Source organism: Rhincodon typus, chromosome 23, assembly GCF_021869965.1.
Source record: "Rhincodon typus isolate 14 chromosome 23, sRhiTyp1.1, whole genome shotgun sequence".
In the NCBI taxonomy this organism is placed as follows: Eukaryota; Metazoa; Chordata; class Chondrichthyes; order Orectolobiformes; family Rhincodontidae; genus Rhincodon; species Rhincodon typus.
In genome coordinates this window covers 9,875,622-9,900,651 of record NC_063354.1, presented here as the reverse complement: position 1 = coordinate 9,900,651, position 25,030 = coordinate 9,875,622, and the positions used below count along the sequence as shown (strand labels likewise).

General features: G+C 38.8%; 1 protein-coding gene across 3 annotated transcripts in view; it reads left to right on the top strand.

Moving 5' to 3' along the window:
* Positions 1 to 310: 310 nt before the first annotated feature.
* rnf213a (ring finger protein 213a) overlaps positions 311 to 25,030 on the top strand; it is a 111,337-nt gene continuing 86,617 nt past the window's right edge. The window contains exons 1-13 of one of the 3 annotated variants that reach the window (XM_048610657.1): positions 311 to 476; positions 4,989 to 5,087; positions 5,891 to 6,013; positions 6,108 to 6,297; positions 8,428 to 8,601; positions 8,694 to 8,834; positions 9,207 to 9,817; positions 12,761 to 12,920; positions 14,128 to 14,345; positions 16,424 to 16,561; positions 18,811 to 18,975; positions 20,023 to 21,208; positions 23,829 to 24,019. In XM_048610657.1, coding sequence (XP_048466614.1) covers positions 351 to 476; positions 4,989 to 5,087; positions 5,891 to 6,013; positions 6,108 to 6,297; positions 8,428 to 8,601; positions 8,694 to 8,834; positions 9,207 to 9,817; positions 12,761 to 12,920; positions 14,128 to 14,345; positions 16,424 to 16,561; positions 18,811 to 18,975; positions 20,023 to 21,208; positions 23,829 to 24,019 — 3,522 coding nt within the window. In that variant the 5' untranslated portion in view covers positions 311 to 350. Of the gene's footprint in view, positions 477 to 891; positions 974 to 4,988; positions 5,088 to 5,890; positions 6,014 to 6,107; positions 6,298 to 8,427; positions 8,602 to 8,693; positions 8,835 to 9,206; positions 9,818 to 12,760; positions 12,921 to 14,127; positions 14,346 to 16,423; positions 16,562 to 18,808; positions 18,976 to 20,022; positions 21,209 to 23,828; positions 24,020 to 25,030 lie in introns of those variants that run through there. The other 2 variants (XM_048610658.1, XM_048610659.1) reach the window with 2 other exon arrangements.

Here is a 25,030-nt window from a genome sequence, read left to right as displayed (position 1 = left end):
TTTTTTTGAACAATAAAGGAATTAAGGGTTACAGTGAGAACGCGGGTAAGTGGATCTGAGTCCACGAAAAGATCAGCCATGATCTTATTGAATGACGGACCAGGCTCAAAGGGCTGGACGGCCTACTCCTGCTCCTAGTTCTTATGTTCTTATGCGCTTGCAGCTCACTGGTCTTATGTTCCACACTGTGCATAATATCAATGCAGTTTAAGTAATGTAATTTATATTAATAGTATGAAAAAAACTAGGTTTCATGCATTTATTGTAATATGCTTTAAGTGGGAAAAACAATTAACATTTCTTTTTAAACTTAGATCGCAGGTGAGAAATCTCAAAAGGAGGAAACCCCAATGATGGAAAACACTCAAGCGCTCTTAAAGACGGCTTTGACAATTACAAGAGGTTGGCTAAAAGATGTCCTCAGCGGAGATTTGTTTTCTGAATACAGTATTTCAATCAATCAGTCTGAGCTGCAGGTAAGCTAGAAGTTAATTTACCTCTTAAGATATGAGAGATTATGAAATGTGGGGTTTAGTCTATTTACAGTAATTGGGCATAATTGTTAACATGTAAATTATTATTTTTGTGTTTAATATGCTTTTATTTAACTGTGCAATGATAGGAGCTGTTTGTTTATTTGGTATCTATTACTGGCTCAATCCATTCACAGTAATTTAATGCATGAGTGAAGTAATTTCAGAGGAAGGGCTTGAATTAGCATCTTTTGAAAGTAGTTACATTAACCTTCAGGGTAGTAATCTCTACATTTATCCTGGTGCCAACTGCTATTCACAGAGGAATAAAAAAAGGAAGTTAAACGCGTAAAGAACTGGTATAAGAGGGAAATGTTCAGAATCTTGGAACAGGTACCAAAGGTACTGGAAATGTAAATCTGCTGGATAAACATTAGCTGAAACAAGGCTGAAACTCATATCCGAGCTTGGAGTATAGTACTGTTCTGTGGGTTTAAACTGTAAGTAGTTTTATGCCTTAAATTCAGAAATTGATAATTAGAATTAGCACAATCTCTCCCTAAATCCAATACATGTTGTTGATAGTTTTAAACAAAGAATATCAATTACATCGTGTAGTTACCCTTAGCTGGTCAATTTGAATTGGTTGTTGATTGAAGTTGGCCCACTGACAACTAGGTAACAACCATTAATTGTTGTGAAAACCCATCTAGTCCTCTCATGACCTTTTAGAAAGAGAATCTACCATCCTCACCTAATCTAATCTGCATATAATCCATATTCGCAGCATGTGATTGATTCTTAACTACCCGTTCACCAATTTGGTATAATCATTAAATGCTGTCTAGCCAGTGACATACTCATCCCATGTGTGAATTTAAAGAAATTGGTGATCTTTTGACTGTGATCTTCCATCACTATTCACTGGGACTCTGCCCATCATTGTGTATTGTCTGAGTTGGGGCTCCTGTGTGGGATGTTGTACATACAGATTATAGTTCGTGAAATAACCCATGCATAATCCTCTTCCAGGTACAGGTTGGTTAGCTGGGAGTGCAGTCAGCTGTTGGATCTTTATCATATTCCCAAATTGTCCTGCATTGGCTTGGTCATGTAAGGTTTGGTCATGGGTGTCGCTGGCTGGGCAAGCATTTATTTCCTATCCATAGTTGTCTTCAGGAAGTTGGTGGGGATCTGCCTTCTTGAACAACTGCAGTCCATGTGCTGTAGGCAAGTTGCTTTCTATCTTGCTGTGGTTTCCATCACTTTGATGTGATTAACTATTTTCTTTCAATTCATACTCTCCTGTTCAATTCAAATTGCTCTCTTCTGTTGCTGTCATATCAATGCACTACACACATGCTGTTTTCGAATTGTTCTGATCTTATAGTTAATCTGCTAATCCCTTCCTTATAAAACTCATATAGTGAGGGATGGAGAAAGCAAAATGAAGAAGTAGAAAGGAAGCAAAAATGTCAAGGATGGCAGAAAGCTGAGAGAAAAGCTGACTGGAAGTGGTGTTTGTGAATCAGTACAGTTGCCAAATGGAGTTGGAGAAAGGTAGAAGAGCGTTTTTCAGTTGTGTATATATAAAGTGTTTTGACCAAAATTATTGAAGTAGAGGCTCAGACAGTTGATGGTGGAGGGGGAGGTGGTTACGATTCAGCAAGATTAACAGAGGCATGACATACACCAGAGCAGTACTCATTCTTGGTTATAAAATATCCAGAAAGAAATAAACAAAGAGGAAGAGAAATAGCAATGTTAGTCAAAGAATCTATCCTTGCACTAGAACTTGGGGCAGGTACGGAATAGTGAAAAAGCTGAATTTATTTGCTGTAGAATTAAAAAGTAGGAAGGGACGTATTATTTTACAATGCTACAATATAGGCAAACGTGGTAGTCATGTAATAAGATCTCTCCAAACAGCAAAGTGGGGTTGAAGCCAAGTGATGTCTTTTAACAATGCTAGTTGCGAAATAAATATTAGCCAGATGCTAGGAAAACACCCCTACTGCTCTTCAGATGTTCCCGTGTGATCCCTTAAGTTCACCTGAGAAGGTGGACAGATTTAGTGTTTCACGTAAAGGTATTTATCCACAAACAGTGTGATGCTCCCTCAGTAATAGATTATAGTAATGACTAAACTTTAAAAAGTAATTCATTAACTCTGGCACATCAGATGGTTCATGAAACCTGCTAAATAAACTTGGGTTTCTATGTCTCATTTTTACTATTCTGCAGTGTTAACCTAGAATGTGCTTTAGTCTCTGGTGAGGGGTTCGTCTTGGAGTCAAGGGTGTCGCCACTGACTGATTGATTTAGATTCGAATGTAGCACCTTGATAGTCTTTTGGATTCAACATTGAGTTCAACAACTTTAGACTGTATCTCTGCTCCCATTTTGATTCTGTATTCTTTGTAGGTTTTGGTTTTAGTCTTGTTTTACTCTGTGATTCTAACTTCCTCTAGATACATTCTTTATTTTGTGATTTGCTCCAAAGATAGGCTGGGTAAATATAATAATGTAAGTGACAGAGAACTGGAAGGGCTTCTGCAATGTGTCCAGGACTACACTCTAATTTGGTAAATCCGACAAGACAAAAAACAAGTTCTTGTAAATGGAAGTAGGTAGTGTGACTAGAAATCCCAATTTCACTGACACAATCCAGGTACTTCACTAAACGTCCCAGTGTCCTGATCGTTTTCTTCATATTGCTCAAATGTCTAGGTTTTCGGCTGTGTTGAGGCCTTTCCCCTGCTCTGTTCCATTTACTTCCTTGTGGTTTGCCCTTAAGTGCCCTTGCATGTCCATTCTGTCAGCACACTTTGGCCATTCTAGGACTCAGTGGAATTCGAGGTGCTAAAGGCAACAAGGGTGAACTCAGCAGATTTGAGTTCATTGTATGACATTTCTTGAATTTTAATGCAATTTGGTAAACTTACAAGGGCAAACGAATAGCAGTGTGGGAAATGAAAATGTCACACTAATGTAACATGGATCTTCTTCACAAGTTAGAATACCATAGAGTAGTGGATATGAATAGAAAGCAATTTGTTCTTCTTTAACCTTGCTTCACCTAATCTTCAGCTGCAGTTCAGTTCGTGTATATCATAAATAATTTATTCCATGAAGCCTTGAATTTTTTTCTACGAAGCAGGTTATATATGTGCAAACATTTGTTTTAATCGGGGACAGAAAGAAAACTCCTTTATTTACCCTGGAGTTTAAAGCATAGTAGATGTGTGATAGCGGTGTATTGCAATTTAATCTTTAATTTTTCCTTATGAATGATAAAGCCAATATATTGCTAAAGCATCAACTTATGGTTACAGTCCAATTAGCTGTGGAAAAGCCCTGGGTAGATATTTTGATTGTGCCTGTCAAATTCCATATTAGTTAGGAGGTTCTGGATTGTTACCTTATGATGTGGATTAAAAGAGTTGTGACATTTGCCATTGATGCTTGGTGTTCACTTGCTGTTGTACTTGTCAGTTGTGAGTTGAACATTTCATTATTGCTAACTTTTCCAGTCCAGATAATTGAATGGGTTAATTGATGGCTATATGAATGCCAATTGGACCTTGGAAAAGCCAACCAATTAAGCCACTGTACTGTTCTCTCATGCTTCTGTTGGTGGGATGTTAGTGCAGTCAATGAAGAGTGTACTGATTCACAGACAAATCCAAGCATGGAAATTGCATTGACTTGCATTATTAAATTCCTCTGTTTCATTCTGAATGATAATTTTCTTTTCTAGAGGTCTGTAGGGATAAGCAAGAGCCTAATGGATGCAAGCAGGCGACCAGTAGTGAAGGCAGTAAAGATAAAGTAACCAAGGTCCTACCAGACCACAGGGCTGCCTTCTCAATCAGGAGGGACAATTGGTGGTTTGTTCTGAGGGTCACCACATAGGAAGCGAGGGAAGAGGTTGAGAAGAAGCGTCCTACATGGTCACTTCAACCAGTGCAGGAATTCAGCCCATGTTGTCATTTTTACTCTGCATCTCAAACCAGCTCTCCAGCCAACTGAAATAATTGACGCACCCCCCTCCTCAAAAGGAAGCAATAATTCATAAGAATTACGATGATTGATCTGTAATTTGTAGGAGGTCATGGAAGTTATTTACTCCCTTGACCACCTCGGAATGGGAAATTGACAAACAGGATTGTGTAAGAGCAAGGGAATTAGGTTAAAACAGATAATTCAGCTTCAGACTGGACAGATTCACATAAGTAAAAAGGAGTGTGGGAAAAGCTGGAGTTTCTTGGCTGTCACAGAATTAAAATTGAAATTGCACTTAAAAGAGGCACATCTGTGTCTCCTCCATTCTTATAACTTTGTAAAATGCTTTGGGATGTTTCATATTGAAGGTGAAAAATAAATGCAAGTTGTTGTTACTGGACCTGTTGGTTATGCAGTCTATTGTTAGTGGTTTGTTTTGCAGTGCCTTGTTTTCAGACATTTTCAGATAAAGCTGTATTGGAATAAAACATTCTACGTTTGTTTATAAAGGTGTGGGTCACGCTTGTAACTTTAGACTTTGGATGTAAAAAATGGACTTCCATGTGGAATGAAGGGCTATTGAGTGACCTGGAAGGACAAATAAAGAAGGTAGTGTATCACCTATCCAAATACATATCGCATGTATGAGTGTTGATAAGGTAGTCTGCTGAACTTGCAACTTTTCAATTATCTATCTTGTCATTCCTTACTGCAGTGGCCAAAATTTGATCACTGTCAGCAGCTCTTTTCCCCATGTGGATTTGAGAATGATTTTAAGCAGTGTGTAAAGAGAAGGGAATACAACCATGAAGCACGAATGTATTCTAACCAGAGATTTCTCCACACTTCACATTAACATCAATAAGTAAAAATTTGAATCAAAGTGCTGAGGCCAGTTGTAGTGTTGCACCAACAGGAGCCAAGTAACTTGGTGCAAACCAAGGATCTTGAGGCATTCTTGATTTGTATGTCTCTGTAGTGTACCAGTTGGTATACGTATCCACTGTGTCACTATGAGAACGATATGACTAAAACATTGCTGAAAAGGAAAATAATTTTCATACTTGCATTCTTTGTGGTGTGGTATTAGTTCCTGATGAATAATATTTCCATCAACCTTGTAGAACCCTAGTTATTGTGCTTAATCTATTAGAAATAATTTGTAATGTTTAATTGCTTGAAAGAATACAATTTTTGAACAGTTCCTGAAAAATTAGCAGGTGCTCAGTTTTTCTTGCAGCATGAATTATTGATGTGCATTCATCTTGTGTAGTTTCTTCAGCAGGCAACATGAAATATTGTCATTGTTATACAGGGACTTGAATAGTGTTAATCTGACTAGTCTTTAAGCATTTGCAATTCTGTTCCAGACTGAGATATTAAAGTAATAACATTCCTTATCTTTTCATCAGAGAAGTCATGTCCGTCAGATAGAAATTTATTGCTCCAAAAGTGAGGAGTTAAGCAGTTTGCAACCTTTGATTGCAAAATGTTTGGAGAACTGTGCACTTGATGCTGTCCATTCGATATGTCAGGTAACATCATTACAAAGCTATTTGGATATTTGTAATTTTCAAAGATTGGCTTACACTTTGCATGCTATATTTATTTATATTTCACTCCTTCTAGGACAAATCTGAGGGCAAACTTTTAGATAAATTGTTACATTATGATTTGACCAAATTTGGAAAACTGTTGTCAACAATAATTGAAAAATCCTGGCTTAAAGACCAGGAAGGAAAGTGTTTGGAAGATCCTGATTCAGTTGTCAGGCACTTACTTGATTGGTCAGCTGCACGAACTATCTTTAAATTGCAAGGTATGATAATGATTTTAGTATGTTTCATTTACTAAGTAATAGTGATTGTTGATGGCCTGTATTCTGCCTGTTCCAGTGACCCAAAGCTAGCTCACCATACCTTGACTGCCATTTTCCTCTGTGCCCGGCAGTGAGCCACTGGGCATCTGACAAAAGATATTTTTGAGTCATGATTCCCTTGCTGCTCGCTGTCACGATTAAAGCAATTCTTCCCCTTACTGTCAACTATTTCCTGTATTGTCTTCTTTCTCTTTCTTTATTCTGAAGAGAATTTTGTTTTAACTCTGTGCTTCAGCTGCTGGTAAAGTGACGAGAGTCTAAATTACTTAGTTGGTTGGCTTCAATTTGGAATGCAAGAATTCTTATCTCTTAACTCTGATCCCAAGCTCATTGCTTTTTCCAAATCACGCTGTACTGAAATCTATTCCATTATTTCTTCTCATTTGCCCTCTTTCTCACCATCTTGTTCTTGAAAATAGCTGAACTTCCTTATTCCAACTTGTTTGGCCCAACTTCTATCATCCAACATTCCCTTCTTATTGGGAGATCATTGGTGCAGGGGAAGGCCACTTGATCTATCAGACTGGCTCCTGCCCTACACCCACCAACTCTCTCTCTCTCTTCCCCCCTCCCCCCATCCCAAAATAATCCTTGACTGTTCTGTATCAAACGTCTGTCTAACTCACCCTTGGAAATATTTAATATTGAAGCGTTTCAATCTTCCACCTGTTTTCTACGCAGTGCAAGTTTGATTGCAAGGTTTTGCTGGAGAGTGGGAGCCATGGAGTTGGGAATATTGAGGGCGAGTGGGCTATACACATCCGCTTTTCCAAATGAGCACGTAGATGCAGTTGTCCTGTAGTTTTGGTGTCAGCAAACACAGCCTTATTTTTAAATTGCGCCTCTAGTTCTAGATTCCTCATGATAAAAAGTAAAAATCCTTTCATCAGCCAATCTGTTATGCTTCCTCAGAATCTTGTGTTTCTGCCCTGGCTTGCCACAATGATCAAACCAACTCTGTCCTGTCACATATCTTGATTTTTTTTCAAATTGCTGTCAGCAGCACCACCTGAGAACCTACCTTAAAATTTTTCACTTAATAATGAGCTGGAATTTTGCCCTTTTCGTGTTCTGGGCTACATTGCCTATGTCAACTACTGCACTGAATACCTATAAGTAGTTTTTTAAATGTGCGTACCACAGACTCCTGTATTATGGTGACTAATAATATACCTACTTTGATAACTCCCTTCTGACCCTTTTTACTCTGTATTTATACTGTACATTGTACATGAATTACTTTTGTCCTACAAAATCTTTTTTTAACCGTTTCCTTCACACTTACATCAAAGATAACTAAATCTCTCTTGTAATAAGTAAATCTCTCTTAAAATCTTTCTGTTTTGTCTCTAATACAATCTTTTTATTACTCATCTTTGCATTGTTGAATGTTTCCCCTTGATGACAGCATCCACAGTACAATATTAAATACCTTGTGTGTTGCTGGTGACTTGTTTTTCTTTTCTTTTGTATTCTGAACTATTAAATACAAATCTGCCATCAAGTCTTAAATGAATCCAGATTCTTCCAGTTTAATGTTGGCAAAACCAAAGTTATCATTTTTTGGCTTTCTTTCACTTTCTTTCTAAATTGGATCAATCAGTCTGCCAATTGAAACAAAGTCTGCTGACTATTGAGGTTTAGTTTCAGCCCTCACATCCATTTTGTCACCAAGACTACCTTGCACTTTCAAAACCTTGCTGACTTCCATCTCTTCTGTGAAGACTCTAACCTCCATTTTTACCAATGCCAAGTACAACTTCCTTAATGTCCTCCAATTCTGCTTCCACCTTTTCTAAACTGAAATGTAAGTAGGTGTTTTTGACTTGCCCTTATTCGCACATAACCCTGTATTGTCACTACTCTAGTATTCAGCAGATTCCCTCTGCACCGTAACAGTTTTGAAATGCGAGATGTGGTAGCAGTATTCCTAAGCAAAACCAAATATGCATAGATATTCAATTTGATCGAATTGTAATTTTAACATTACTGTTATGAACTGAAATTAATGTTTGTTATTGTCTCCCTGTACATCTTAACTGGTGCAATTTAATATATTATTGTGAATAGGAACGGATAGTAAACTTATTGATACGTTGTCGTACGAGGCTCGTCATTTGATGGCAATAGCAGATTCAGTGTTCATGGATATGATGAACAGACTTCTAGATGGCTCCATAAAAATAAAACATTTGGACTTGATCTTAAAAAAGAAACGCAGCGTTATGGCTTTGCACGACACAAGTAGGTTGTTTTTGAATAAATTGTTGTGCTTAAAAGTATTTTCACATGTAAACGGTACTTCTGAAAAATTTAAGGCAAAATTATTGTTGCAGGAAAGGATGGGCCCTTCATAGGAAAAACCCTACAACAGTTGTTGACTTGGCGAAAAGAGGAATTTGATGCATTCAATGAGGAAAGTAATTGGATGGACAGCCTCTTGAAAATGTGTAGAAAAATCAATGAGTTTGTAAAAGGTAATTTTTTTTTGCTTTCTTTTGCTTTAATCTTACAGCGTTTTGGAGAACTGTGTTTCAAGGTTTGCAGTGCAGGTGTCCGGTATGGAGGGCCGATAGACTGACCTTAACCTATTGGAATTAGGAATTGGCTGCTTACTTTTTCAAGTGTAACCCTAGAAGATTTGTACTTCTGCAGAATGATGTTTGTCCCTTAATTTTCTAAGTTGCAAATTTGCACCAGTATTTTTATAATGAAGCATTTTGGTATATGGCATTGCAATTTATCTGCTGAGCAAAGGAAAATATTTTTCACAAAGTATGATTCCATATGGGAGAGGGCTGGGTTATATTGCTGCAAACTATTAAATGATTATCTGTCTTTAATTGTAGTGGAAATTGAAGAACTTGAAAAACTGGTTGGAACCAACGTTGAATCAAAGGCTTTAAGTGAACTGGTGACCATAAAGCAGGACAAAGATTTAGAATTTTTCCCCACTCGGGTTACCTACTTCACTTTAAATGAAAAGCTGAAGGAAATGGCAAAAAGTATTCATACTTTCAAAGATAGTTATGTTTTACAAATGTGCTGGGAAAAGGAGGCCAAAGCATTGTGCGAAGAAGATGCATCTAGTGATGAAGAAGCATCAGAGTTGACATCTTCGGTATCTCTCGAAGGCGTTCATACTATGATATGGGAACCATGTCTGGATAAGTATGGGGGAATATTTAAAAAGCTAAAGGAGGGGAGTCTTACGTTTGAAGAGGTCAATATCATTTTTAAAGACTTTGTCAATCGATATGAAGATCTAAGGAGTGATTTTGAGATTATGTGTCGAATAGATATGAGCACTAACGGCAACTGGATAGAAAAACGAATCCAACAAATTCGGGAATACCACCAACTACATTTGGCTGTTGAATCTGCCCAAGTAATTGTGAAAGCACAAAATGTGTTGAACCTTACTGGAGATTTTAATGTTCTGCAAACTCTAATACTTGTGGTAAGTTATTCGTTAATTCTTTCATGTGATATGGACATTATTGTTATTGCCTGTTGGTAATTGTCTAGAAGGCAGTAGTGATGAATTGTCATCTTGAAACGCAGCAGTCCATGTAGGGACACACACTGTGCTATCCTTGACCTTCTAGGTGGTAGAGATTGCAAGTTTGGAATGTGCCATCAAAGGAGCCATGGTGAATTGCTGCACAGCGTCTTGTATATGGTATGCATGTAAGGCCATAAGAAATTCCTCACATCCCCTTTCCTGCCCTTTCTCCGTAGCTCTCGATTCCCCTACTGATCAGTAATCTCTCTATCTCAGTCTTAAATTTACATAAGGACTCTACCCTGACAGCTCTTTGTGCTAAGGAGTTCCAAAGATTCACAACCCTATGAGAGATTGATGAGGCAAGCGGTGGATGTGATCTATATGGACTTAAGTAAGGCATTCGACAAGATTCCTCATGGTAGGCTGATTAGCAAGGTTAGATCACATGGAATAGAGGGAGAACTTTGGATACGAAACTGGCTCGAAGGTAGAAGACAGAGGGAGGTGGTGGAGGGTTGCTTTTCAGACTGGAGGCCTGTGACCAACAGTGTGCCACAAGGATTGGTGCTGGGTCCACTGCTTTTCGTCATTTATCTAGATGATTTGCAGGTGAACATAGGAGGTTTGGTTAGTAGGTTTGCAGATGACACTACAATTGGAGGTGTTGTGGACAGAGAAGAGGGTTACCTCAGAGTACAATAGAACCTTGATCAGATGGACCAATGGGCTGAGAAGTGGCTGATGGAGTTTAACATAGATAAATGTGAGGTGTTGCATATTGGAATGGCAGATCAGGGCAGGACTTATACGCTTAATGGTAAAGTCCTGAGGAGTGTCGCTGAACTAAGACACCTTGGAGTGCACGTTCATTGTCCCTTGATAGTGGAGTCGCAGATGGATAGGGTAGTGAAGAAGGTGTTTGGTATGCTTGCCTTTATTGGTCAGTGCATTGAATATGGGAGTTGGTAGGTTGTACAGGACATTGATTAGGCTACTTTTGGAATACTGTGCACAATTCTGATATCCCTGTTTTAGGAAGGATGTTGTGAAACTTGAAACCGTTCAGAAAAGATTTGCAAGGATGTTGCCAGGGTTGGAGAGTTTGAACTATATGGAGAGGCTGAATAGTCTGGAGTTTTTTTCCCTGGAACGTCGGAGGCTGAGCAGTGACCTTATCAAGGTTTATAAAATCATGAGGGGCATGGAGAGGGTGAATAGCCAAGGTCTTTTCCCTGGTTTGGGGGAGTCCAAAATCAGAGGGCATAGGTTTAAGGTGAGAGGAGAAAGATATAAAAGAGACCTAAGGGGCAGCTTTTTCATGCAGAGGGTGATGCATGTATGGAATGAGCTGCAAGAGGAAGTGGTGGGGCCTAGTACAATGACAACATTTAAGAGGCATCTGGATGGGTATATGAATAGGAAGGGTTTAGAGGGATGTGTGCCAAACACTGGCAAATGGGACTAGATTTATTTAGGATATCTGGTCGGCATCGACGAGTTGGACCAAAGGGTCTGTTTCTGTCCAGTGCATCTCTACGACTCTATGACTCCTCATCTCGGTTTTAAATTTGGAACCTTTAATTGTAAGACTATGTCCTCTGGCCATAGACTCTCCCACAAGCATGACTATTAACCCTGTAAAGCCCCTGAAGAATTTGCCACTGTTCGTCAGTAGTTGAGGGGGTGATTATTTAAGATGTTGGGTATGGTGCTCATTAAGCGGATTGCTTTGTCTTGGAAGGTGTCCGACGTTTTGAGTATTGTTGTCCAGGGAAATAGATGGTATTCCATCACAATTTTGACTTGGGTCTTTTAGATGTGTGCAGGCTTGAAATGTCAAATGGAAGTTTTTAGATTCTGTCGTATTTGAAATGGCCATTACCCAATGCAAATGTAATTTGCTCATTATCAGCCCAAGAATGAATGTTTGAATGTGCCTTTCCTTCTAGATTCCTCTTCTCTCCTATTCAAAAGATCTTAACTCCTCATTGGATTACGGTTCCACGGATCCAGACTTGAGTGGCTAATCCAAGTGGCTGCTGTAGACTGTACTTTGGCTTGATGATGTTAATTACCTGATAAATCAAAAAGATTAAAGCCTGCAACTCAAACAAAAGTTGAATAAGTGCACATTTACAGCAATTATTTAGAAGCCACATTTCTCAGCTGCTGAACTTAATGGGATGTGCTTGCATTATAACTAAGCTTGAATCCATAATTTCCTAACGTCCACTGAAGCATACTTATGACAGTCATTACGCAGTAATGCGTCAGCTCGCATACTCCCAAGCCCAAATGCACTGACAGCCATAGCAACAGTATCATCAAATACGAAACTTTCCAAAGAATTGTTACAACGGTATGAACATTATTGTATTTAAGTTATAGGAAAGATTTTAAAAGTTGGACTTTGAGACAGTCATAAAACTTCAAATTATCCACTAAGGAGGTGATAACTTGTGGAAGGTAATAGCAGGGAGATTTTATTCAAACAAAACCTTTTCACAGAAGACTACAGTTGTAGAAAAAAGTAAAAAATAACTAACACAATACATTTGTTTGAGGAAATTGTTGTGCTGCTGAAGAGCAAGAGAATTGAGGAGATGATCATGACTGTGTAAGACCTTGCTAAACCTACTGACCAACAGCATTTACTTGTCCTAAAAATAGTTGTACGCTCCATATTCATTTTAAAATTTTTAAAAAGTATAAATTATTATATTTTCTTACCTGTTATTTGTATTGTTTCTTTAAATCCTCATAAACAAAATAGTTTCAATCCTAAAATCTTGCACTAAAATGTAATTAATGATGTTACTTGTCAACAAAGCTTGAAATAGATCATAAAGTTTGATTTTAAAATCAGATGATACACAATTTGATGTTTTATATTAGACAGATGAATCCTACAAGGACCAAAGGCTGGACTGCATAAATGAGCAGCTAATACAAGCCAAAAATCGTCTTGTTGAAATTACGCCGTCTCGCAGACATTGCTTGGAAGAACTTACTCTAAGGCAGCAATTTGTACATTGGATCAAAGAAGCATTAGAAGGTAAATAAATTAAAAAGTTTTTTTTGGCTTTATGACATCTATATATTAAAAGATTTCTCTGCACTTCTTTCTGCCAATTAGTTTGATTTTTGTCTCTGGTTTTGTTTGAGCTGATTCAATTTTATGGTGAAGAGGCTGTGGTATTAAGTTAATTGCATCTGTTTGTACTTCAGAGCTGGACATTCCTGCTTACTGATGTTCTGAGAAGCACAATCGAGTACATACATATATATGTATGTAAATGGCGTAAAAATTCTGACTGTATTGCTACTCCATGTCTCAATCTGTGCATGAGGTTTTACCTCAATTGTACTTTCTCCAAGAACAGAAATTGCAACACGATATAATAAATCACAGAAGGTTTCAACAAACTGCTATTAAGGCCATTCTTATCCTGCAACTACAAACAGCCATTTTAACAGTTAATTTTGGAAACAAAATTGCCACTTTTTCTGGCTGTACTGCTATTTGCTATTATAATGGAGAGAGAGCATCAGAAGTCAGACAGCCAGGCACAAGGCCCAGAGTGTGAACATTTAAGGGGGAGACAACACTCCATACACACATAACCAGCTTGAAGAATGCATACACATTGTTTAACACTCAGCTGTCAAAGGAGCAAACTGATTTTAAAGTCCAGGTTCAAACGCAGCAGCAAAAAGATGGGCCATCAGTGATGTGGATTATCCCTTGCTGTCTTGTCTTATGACACCATCCCACTTTTCGGGACCGAAGCAGTCAAGTAAATGCATCTAGAGGGCAGGTGGTTGAGATGTCTAATAGGATATGGTGACGCAGCTTTAGGCATTTGTGATGGCATGTATTCTCCCACAGATCGTGGAGAAATAAGTCAACATCTTCTGTGTCCTGCACAAGTTCATCATTGTAGAGTATGAACCCTGATATAACAGATGTTGGGAGTAAGTGACGAATAACACAGCACATTGCAGGAGCCATTGTTTTGAAAGGGCAATTGTAATGTGTGCTTATGCTGGAAACCTTAACCCAACGAATTTAAATAGTTGAAAATGTATTCATCTATGGCTTTAAAATATGAGAACCCTGTTTGAAAGTCATTAGTTTTTAAGGGTTGCTTCAAATAAGTTATGAAAATCCTTTAAACAACTGTTATATATTTTATTAATTTTATTTTTGTAAATATGAAAGTGAGACTTTACCCATTTCTTCGTTTTTTTTTCCTTTCCAGGCACAAATGAACTCAAAGTGTTTGTTGACCTGGCTTCAATCTCAGCTGGTGAAAATGACCTTGATGTTGATCGAGTTGCTTGCTTTCATGATGCTGTGTTAGGCTACTCATCTTTACTTTTTGAACTAAAGCCAAATGCTGGTTTTGCTGACTTTATGTTTTGTCTGCAGAAGTTATGGAATGCTTTAGACAACGATCCTGATCTTTCTAAGAAGTTGGTAAATCAAATCCTAATCTTCAATAATATTTCTTTATTGTACAGAAGAATTATTAATATACTAAATTCTGTTGATGCCTGAGGTTCTTTGAGTGAAGCTTTTACTTGCTGATAAATCTAATTATATCGTCACTTTTTGTATTGGCGTTAAGAACCATCCCTGGGTTGCAATTAGTTATACATTGGCTCTTTTAGAAATTGCGGTTTCAGGAATACTTTAACCAAAACTTAAAGAGAGCACTTGTGTTGTGGAAAGGGGCACTCAGAGTCATTGAGATGTACAGCACGGCATTAGACCCTTCGGTCCAACTCGTGCATGCCAACCAGATATCCTAAATAAATCTAGTCCCATTTGGCCCATATCCCTCTGAACCTTTCCTATTCATATACCCATCCTGATGCCAATTAAATTTTGTAATTTTAACAGCCTGCACCACTTCTGCTGGCAGCTCATTTCATACATGCACCACCCTTGGTGTGAAAAACCTGCCCCATAGGTTTCTTTTAAATCTTTCTCCTCTCATCTTAAACCTATGACCTCTAGTTTTGGACTACCCCACCCCAGGGAAAAGACCTTGTCTATTAACCCTGTCCATGCCCCTCATGATTTTATAAACCTCTATAAGGCCTCTGACACTCCAGGGAAAATAGCCCCAGATTATTCAGCCTCTCTGTATAGCTCAAACCCTCCAACCCTAGCAACATTCTTGTAAATCTTGTCTGAACCGTTTCAAGTTTCACAAGTTCCTTCCTATTGTAGGAAGACCAGGATTGAACGTAGTATTCCAGAAGTGGCCGAACCAATGTCCTGTACAGCCGCAACATGATCTCCCAACTCCTATACTCAATGCACTGACCAATAAAGGCAAGCATACCAAATGCTTTCTTCGTTATCCTGTCTACCTGCAAATCCACTTTCGAGGAACTGTGAACCTGCACTCCAAGGTCCCTTTGTTCAGCAACACTCCCCGGGACCTTACCATTAAGTGTATAAGTCCTGTCCTGATTTGCCTTTCCAAAATGCAGTGCCTCACATTTATCTGAATTAAACTCCATCTGCCACTTCTCAGCCCATTGGCCCATCTGATCAAGATCCCATTGTATTCTGAGTTAACCTTCTTCACTGTCCACTACACCTCCAACTGTAGTGTCATCTGCAAACCTACTAACCATACCTCCTATGTTCACATCCAAATCATTTAGATAAATGACAAAAAGCAGTGGACCCAGCACCGATGCTTGTGGCTCACCGCTGATCACAGGCCTCCGGTCTGAAAAGCAACCCTCCACCACCATCCTCTGTCTGCTATCTTCGAGCCAGTTCTGTATCCAAGTGGCCAGTTCTCCCTGTATTCCATGTGATCTAACATTATTAACCTGTCTACCATGCGGAACCTTGTTGAATGCCTAACTGGCGTCCCTATAGATCACTCCTGAATACTTAAAGGCTGGATGACAAAAGATCTGACTATGAGGAAAAGGTGTTGGAACCATTGCATTTACTTTTTGGTTGAGACGATGATGAAGGGACAGAACTTGGTTCTTTAATATTTTTATTGTTGATGAGAATTTAGGTTCAGGTGAGTTATCATATGGCACACACAATTTGAGTTTTAGCTAACCTGATTGAGGATTTTGAAATTTAAGCAGCGATTTTTTTTTCACTAAGTGATTGGCAAAATTAGAGAACAACTTAGCAGAGATAAAAACATAAAAGTGCTAGAAATACTCAGTGGGTAATGCAGCATCGATGTAAATATCCAGAGTTGATGTTCAGAATTAATGACCATTCACTCTATTTCTAGCACTTTCTGTTTTTGTTTCAGATTTGTATATTCTACAGTATTTTGCTTTGGTAATCAGCAGAAATGGTGAAATGAAAACCCAAGATGCATGCTCTAATTTTATTTGATCTGTATTTAGAAAAGGATGCTGATTTATTAGTCTGAATTAAAGCAAGGAAACTGGTGACGGGCTTGGAAGAGTCAGTGAGATAAACCCATGGTATCTTACCCAAAATATTACTTGGTTTGCTAATGAGTTTTGAAAGCAGCCCCCTTTTTCTCTTTTCACTTTTAGTGCGATTCAGCCCGACACTTGGAGTGGCTAAAAACTGTGAAAGAAAGCCATGGGTCTGTAGAGCTGTCATCACTTTCACTGGCTTCGGCCATTAACAACAATGGAATCTATATCATCAGCTCTCAGGAGAAAAAAAAGGTACAGCATGTATAAAAATGTCCTCAAACATGGTAATGAGGTACAATATTATTCCCTCTTTAATGGTCTCAACAATATTATACTGCCAGTGTGTTAGAACCTGCAAATGACTTGCTTAGTCTATTCAAATGTATAAGATACTTTGCCTTTCTAGGATAATGTGAGATAAACTGAGAATTTATCAGGTCTGCAAGTGGCAACCTATGGCTTATTTGCAAGTGTTGTGTGATACAGCGTGAGCAATGATCTAATCAGGATACCACTGTCCCACAGGGTAACTTTGATATGTTCTATTTCTGTGTCAGGCCTACAAGGTGAGCAAATTACTAGGATACTAATCATGCTACTACCATTCAGTGGGTATATGAGTGGTATTATCCATGAGCTGCTGCTGCCATCAGTTGAAAGGACATTTTGCATATCAACAACTGAGGAATGTAATCTTAAGAATTTCAGTTCTGCTGCATTGCTAAGAATGTAGGAATTTGTTCTAGCAATCGTCTGATCAAATCAAACGAGATGTTCCTTCAGTTGCTTGTAATAGTCAGCATCTGACTGCTTGTAAAACCCAAAACAAAGCATCTGCTCACTTGCTGACTATTCCTGAGTACACTAATAGCTTTACTAACAACCAGTTTAAGATTATTAGTCTAGATTGCGAAATAGCACATTTACACTTGCTTCAACCCACATGTATTCAAACACAGGAGGCTGTTGTCTGCAAACAAAACATACATGTTGAAACTTTGTGTGTTTTTTGAAATACCTAGGAGCATGGCAAGCCTATAGTTCTCATTTGCATCCTCCCTGCCAGAGTTGACTGCCGACTAATCATCACCCCTTTCTCCTGTTGTATAAACTGTTCTGATTGTTTGAAATTTGACATTTTTCTTTTTGAGAGCAAAATGGAAAGGTTCTGCAACATGTCTCTCAGTTCTCTTTAGTGGACCTGATATAAAATTCTGAAGAAATTATAGATTGTATAGTTATGGTTTTGCAACCTTCCCAATAAGTCTATTGTTGTCTTTTTCTTGCCCTTCGTAGGTATTTTAAAATTTTATACTCTCTTTGTTGACCTATAAAACAAATACAAGACATTGCAGGAAGCAAGTTGACATTATTGCCATGCATCAGGGAGGTTCTTTCTCTTCATGTTGCATTCACATAGTTGCCATGTAGCATTCACATCTCAACATTTGTTCCTGTACAACACGCATTTCCCACTTTTTGGCTATTGTATCATGGAATCTTTTGCTAGTTAATCTTTGCCCTACAGCCTATAACAGATCTTTCCTTGTTCTTCCTTCCTCCTTCCCTACTACCAGTAACTTAAAAACTTTTGTTTTTCTTTTTCTGATGAAAGGTCACCTCATCCTGATACATCGACTATGTTTCTGTCCATAGCTGTTGTTAGGTTTGAGTATTTAAAACATTTTTTTGTTGTTATTTCCAATTTCCAGCATCTGCAGCATTTTTCTCTTGTTTCTGACTGTTAACCTACATTGCAATCACAAAAAGTATGATCCTGTTTTTAGAGGCTGTTAGTCATTAATGCATAGGCCACATTTTCTCATTGCATTAAATGCATCATTGTACAGTTTGCCTGATATAAGATGTTGGTGGACGGAAGTAAGCTAAAGCATAGGTATTTTGTTGATTTTAATGCTAGTGTTGTTTCAAGTATTCTGCAAAAGCATCTGGAAAGTAATAGTCTTACGTTTGGAATACAGTCTCTTCTATGCTATCTGTATAGACTCGAGATAGTCAGCATAAGACAGAAAATGAGATGAGATAAAATGTCATTTTGAAATGAACAGCAGTTCTAGGATATTAGACTACAACCAGTCCTATCCTCCGAATTACTCTCTAGGCATCTACTTTTCCAGGTTGCTTTTATTTTTTGATCACTACTTACTTTGATAATCTCAATCCATCACTAATTGAAGGCCATTACAACCAAAAATGTTTTTATTGCCATAACACTCGTTTGTTATTTGGATTTCAATGTTTGAGATTTTTGAATCTAAACCTTCCCAATATGGATATTTTATACATCTGCATGTGGGATGCACCATACACCAGAAAAACAAGATAAATAGTTAACTGCTTAAATTCTGTTACATTTTTACTATGCATGTAATCTCGAGCCTGCTAACTGCAACCTTCTGGCAACATGCTTTTAATAGTTTTTAAAGCAATGGTAAAAACTATTTTGAATTGAGTTGGTAATCTCTTACTTTGTTATGTAGCTTTCATTAGGATCAGCTGTTACATTAATTTTGTCAGAAGTACATGATGACAGTGAGGAGTTGCGAAGTTATAATCTCGAAGAATTGAAAGAGCTGCAAAATAAACTCATGCTGATGTCAGGCAAGGGAGACCACGGACGCGAAGAAGTGGACAGATTTGTAGAGGTAAACTGCGTTTTAAAGCATTTGTTAAATCTGTGTGGTTTAGCGATTTACCTTTTTAATTTCATGCACACTAAGAACCACAGTTTTGAATGCTGAAGTGTATTCATAAGCAGTCAGCGATATTGAGATGTATTTGTAATCAGAAGGCTACTTCCAAGTCAGATCAATTAACTCCTGCTAGTTTTATGCATTCTCAGATTATTCTTGGAAACTTCTTGGCACCATTTCCATTAAAAATATAATATTGAGCAAGAGCTTAGTTCTGTTGTAAATAATGACTTAAACCTTAATTCCATTGGCAGTATAATATATTGAAATGTTGGTTTATATAAAACTATTTGTATAACCAGAAGGCAGTTATGGAGATCCATGATGAAAATTGTATTTTTGTTTGTATTTGTGATTATTAAACAATTGTTAGTTGGATGGAACATTCTCTCCAGTGGCTAGCAGAGCCAAACATTAAAGTTATGTAATTAGTTTTGCCTTATCTGAGAACCACTGTTGATTACAGTGGCATAATTCCTCCACCACAATGCCCAGTAGCAGCAGTGTGTACTATCTACAAGATGCACTGAAGAAATTCACCAAAGATCCTTAGACAACAACTTCCAAACCCATAACCACCTCCATCTAGAAGGACAAGGGTGGCAGATACATGGGAACCCCACCATCTGCAAGTTCATGTCCAAGCCATTCACCATCCTGACTTGGAAGTGTATCGCTGTTCCTTCATTGCTACTAGATCAAAATCCTGGAATTCCCTTCCGAAGGGCATTGTAGGTGAACCTACAGCATGTGGACTGCAGCAGTTTAAGAAGGCGGCTCACCACCTCCTTCACAAGGGCAACTAGAGACCAGCAACAAATGCTGGACAGTCAGCGATACCCACATCCCATGAGTGAATATAAAAATAATTGATTACTATGACTTGTAAATTATATACAAAGAACAAGTTACAGTTAATTATTGTGATGTGCGTAAAAACTGTAATCTTCCTCACCATTGCATCAATTGCAGACTATAAATACATTCCTTTTTATGCAGGTATTTGCCAGTGTTCAGAGGCTTGCAACATCTTTCATCAGCCTATCTTTAGCTGGCAACATGTTATTTAGGAATTGGACAGCTGAAGTACATTGTTCAAGGAAGAATGAGGCTTGCATGATAATTAATTTTAATTTAGACAATGTCAGTGAGATTAAGGCTGATGGAAATGTCACTGAGCAGCTTCCTATTCTCTGCAAAAAGATGGAAGCCTATCTAGAAAAGTGGAAGAAATACATGAATCAACAAAGGTCCCAATATTATTATTTAAACTTCTACACAGCTGAGCAGATTGTTTACCTCTGCACAAAGTTATTTGACCAGAATTGCACTAGTCTACATGTCCTGATGATGTTATCCTTCATTAAACCTGACTGTACTGCTGAAGATGTAAGAATAGCTCTGAAGAAACTTCCTGAAGAAAATAGGAACACAAGGATTCAGCTGTTGGCTGGTGACAACAGTGATAACAAAACCTTAATGAAGACAAAAGCAGGTATCCAAGATATAGCTGAGGAAAGAGATATGGAGGAAAAATTGGACTTGCTGTGGGAACACTATATGAAGAATATGAGCTATTTTCTGTCCAACTCTCTAGATATCAGCACTCTTGGTAAACTTCTTCATATTGTTGCAGACACAAAGCAAACTGTTACAAGAGTTCTTCCACCTGGATTTCAGGAAAGTCGTCCTAACCTTGTTGTTTGTCCACACTCTGAATTGCTTACATCTGCTTTGAGCATTTATATGTACTGCAGTGATCAGCCATTGCCTACTTATGATGAAGTGCTACTTTGCACAGCTGAAACAACATATGAGCAGGTGGAACTGTTTATGCGACGATGCCTAACTGGTTGTGAATATTCCAAGATATATGCACTGCTATATGCAGAGGAACTGACTTATGACGTCAGTGTACGGTGTGAAGAATTGTTCAAAAGTCTTGAGTTGGAGAGTCATTCACATTATAAGATGCTCATATTATGCAGTTGTGAGAGGGAGCACTGCTACATTCCATCTGCATTTAGTCAATACAAGGTGCATGTAATTCCACATGAACCTTTGGAGAAAATCCAGATTTATCTGAATGACCACTACAGAATTGCAGTGAACGTTTCATCAGCGGCTTCAGTGTTTAAAGATAGAATGTTTGTCAGGATAATTTCTTCAATGAGAGCTGGAGTCGGTAAGTTGCTATATTATAAATTTATGATTCAACTGTTGAAACAATCCTGCTTTAGATTTGTAAGGAGTTTTAAGTTAGTTTGGTTAATCTCAAATTCTGGTTCATGTGCATTTCTGACACAGCAATATGTATAATTTGCCCTCCGATCTATGTTGACGCTCTTGCTTAGAAGCTATAATAGTGGGAAATAGACAAATTCCCTATTATTGTACTGATAGCTGTCACATCAAATATTACATAGATTCAACTAAAGGTTCACGTCAGTTTATTTTGCATGTATGAGGGCTGCAAGTTTTTATTTTTGTGCATTTATTATTAGTTACAGTATACTTGTGTTCATACTTTTATTCAAAGCAGTAACTTTCAAATTTAACCAATGAATTAACCACTCAAATAAGAGCGAAGTACTACGAATGTTGGAGGTCTGAAGTGAGAACAAAGTGCTAGAGAAGCTCAGATAACAAGGTGTAGAGCTGATGAACACAGCAGGCCAAGCAGCATCAGAGGAGCAGGAAAGCTGATGTTTCGGGCCTAGACCCTTCTTCAGAAATGGGGGAGGGGAAGGGGGTTCTGAAATAAATAGGGAGAGGGGGGGAGGCGGATAGAAGATGGATAGAGGAGAAGATAGGTGGAGAGGAGACAGACAGGTCAAAGAGGTGGGGGTGGAGCCAGTAAAGGTGAGTGTAGGTGGGGAGTTAGGGAGGGGATAGGTCAGTCCAGGGAGGACGGACAGGTCAAGGGGGTGGGATGAGGCCAGTAGGTAGAAGATGGGGGTGGGGCTTGAGGTGGGAGGAGGGGATAGGTGGGAGGAAGGATAGGTTAGGGAGGCGGGGACAAGCTGGGCTGGTTTTGGGATGCGGCTGGGGGAGGGGAGATTTTGAAGCTGGGCTGCAGGGTTCCCAAGCGGAATATGAGGTGTTGTTCCTGCAACCTTCGGGTGGCATTGTTGTGGCACTGCAGGAGGCCCAGGATGGACATGTCGTCTGAGGAGTGTGAAGGGGAGTTGAAATGGTTCGCGACTGGGAGGTGCAGTTGTTTAGTGCGAACCGAACGTAGGTGTTCCGCAAAGCAGTCCCCAAGCCTCCGCTTGGTTTCCCCAATGTAGAGGAGGCCACAACGGGAACAGCGGATACGGTATACCACATTAGCAGATGTGCAGGTGAACATCTGCTTGATGTGGAAAGTCTTCTTGGGGCCTGGGATGGGGGTGAGGGGGGAAGTGTAGGGGCAGGTGTAGCACTTCCTGCGGTTGCAAGGAAAAATGCCGGGTGTGGTGGGGCTGGACGGGAGTGTGGAGCGGACAAGGGAGTCCCGGAGAGAGTGGTCCCTCCGGAAAGCAGATAAGGGTGGGGAGGGAAAAATGTCTTTGGTGGTGTGTTCGGATTGCAGATGGCAGAAGTGTCGGAGGATGATGCGTTGGATCTGGAGGTTAGTGGGGTGGTACGTGAGGATGAGGTGGATTCTGTTTTGGTTGTTATTGAGGGGAGGGGGTGTGAGGGATGAGATGCGGGAGACACGGTCGAGGGCATTCTCGACCACTGGGGGGGGGAAGTTGCGGTCCTTGAAAAACGAGGACATCTGAGATGTTTGGGAGTGGAATGCCTCATCCTGGGAGCAGATGCGGCGGAGGTGAAGGAATTGGGAATAGGGATGGCATTAAGCTCAGCAGGTCTGGCAACATCTGTGGAGAGAGAATCAGAGTTAACATTTTGAGTCCAGTAGATTCTTTTTCAGAGCTGATCATGATCAGTTAACTATCATGTGGTGCATAACTGACTTTGCAGTAAAATGGAATTGGGACCAAAAGTAATAAAATGAAGGCAAACTGATGAAAGTTAGACGCAGAAGACAGTAAGGATTGCAGATGCTGGAAGCTAAAGTCAATAAATGTGAAACTGGAAAAGCATAGCAGGTGAGATAGCATCCGAGGAGCAGGAAAGTCAATGTTTCGGGCCAAAATGTTGACTTTCCTGCTTCTCGGATGCTGTCTGACCTGCTATACTTTTCCAGCTCTACATTTATTGAAACTTAGACCCAGTCTTGCAGTTTTATGACCTGCTTTATTTTTGAAAAAAATATACACAAGGAATTCTGTGCAGTTATGTAAAAAATTAAGCAAAGAAGGAACTGGCATTTATGGTGATACTTATTGATATGAATATGGATACGTATAAACTCAAAATCAACTTATAAATGTGTGAAACATTGAGTAAATTGTTGCTTTCATAACTATGATTTGTTTATCATTGATTCCATTTTTCTTTGTAAATGACTTTTGGATACCGAGTAACGCACCTGAAGTAAGACTTGGAACCAAAGATTGATCAAAGTTTTCAATTGATAAAAATAACAGTATTCTATTCTTATGTAGAATTTGAATGAAATCAAAATGATTGGCCTACTTAGTAAGGTGCATTTTAATAATTGTTGGTAATTGGTTCAAACACCGCATCAGGCAGCCCCTGCTATTAAACTGTGATGTCTGTGATATAGCTAAAGACATGATTCTGATCTGTTTCTGAATGGTTCCTGGATTGAATTGTTTAAAAAAAAAAGCTGAAAATCTTTTTTATTTCCAATTTAAATTGAAGCTTATTTAAATAAATCTTTGTTTCAAAAGGGAAATCACTTTATGTGAAGAGACTGCATGAAACATTGAAGAAACAAACTGGAAAGGAGGGCTTGCTGAAAACCATCCGCTTAATAGAGCCATGGGTAGATGAAAATAAAATTCTCCGAACTGTTTTGTCATTTATAAAATCGTCAAATAGAAAGAAACCCATGATATTTCACTTTGACGTCACTTCTTCTGTAAGTTTGTTTTCAAAAATTGAACTGCTCACAGAACCTGCACTTGGTGTGGCTTTTTGTTTGTGTGTGATATACAAGAAAGTTCAGATTTATATCATATCAGTTTTCCCTTTTATAGCTTTCTAAAATTAGTGGTACTATAATGGTTTGAATGTACTCATTTAAAGAAAAAGGAATTTTCTTGTTTCTATGTTTCTTCTTTGACCTTGAATTTAGTAGACAGAAAGTTTTGACATGCCCAGTTGCATTCTGTAAACTGGAAAAGTACTAGACTTAAATCCAAAGGTGGAATTTGATTGTCATAGCAGTGAGCCCAACCACTGTCTTGATTGCTGTGATAAATCCGCCACGGTCATTTTCAGAGTGCCTTTGGGATATAAGTCCCAATCCACTGGCTGTGTTGAACGTCCTGTACAAACATATAAATTAGGAGCAGAAGTAGGTAATTTGACCTTTTGAACCTGCTTGTGTTGTGAATCCAACATTCTCATCTACCCACGATGACCTTTGATTCCCTTGCCTAACAAGAATCTATCTACCTCCTACCTTATATATATTCAATGATCCCCGTCTCAACTGCCTTCTGAGGTAGAGTGTTAGTGTCTCTCAACCCTCTGAGAGAAAAAGAAATTCCCCTCCTCCCTCATCGTAAATGAGCACCCACTGATTTTAAAACAGTGTTTCCCTAGTTCTGGACTTGCCCACAAGAGGAAAGATCCTTTCCATATCCACTTTATCAAGACCATCCAGGTTCTTGTACACTGCAAGCAAATCACATTTCCAGTGAAAATGTTCCAGTCTGTCCAATCTTACCTCGCATGTTAGCCTACTCATTCCAGATATCAATCTACTAAACCTCCTCTGAACCAACATATAAGATCTCCTTTAAACAAGGAGATCAAAACTGCACACAGTACTGGAGAATACATACCGGCGAAACAGGTCCACAACAGATGCCTGGCCCTTCACTCATTCCTGGTATATCTGGCCAACAGGATACCTACTTTGGGC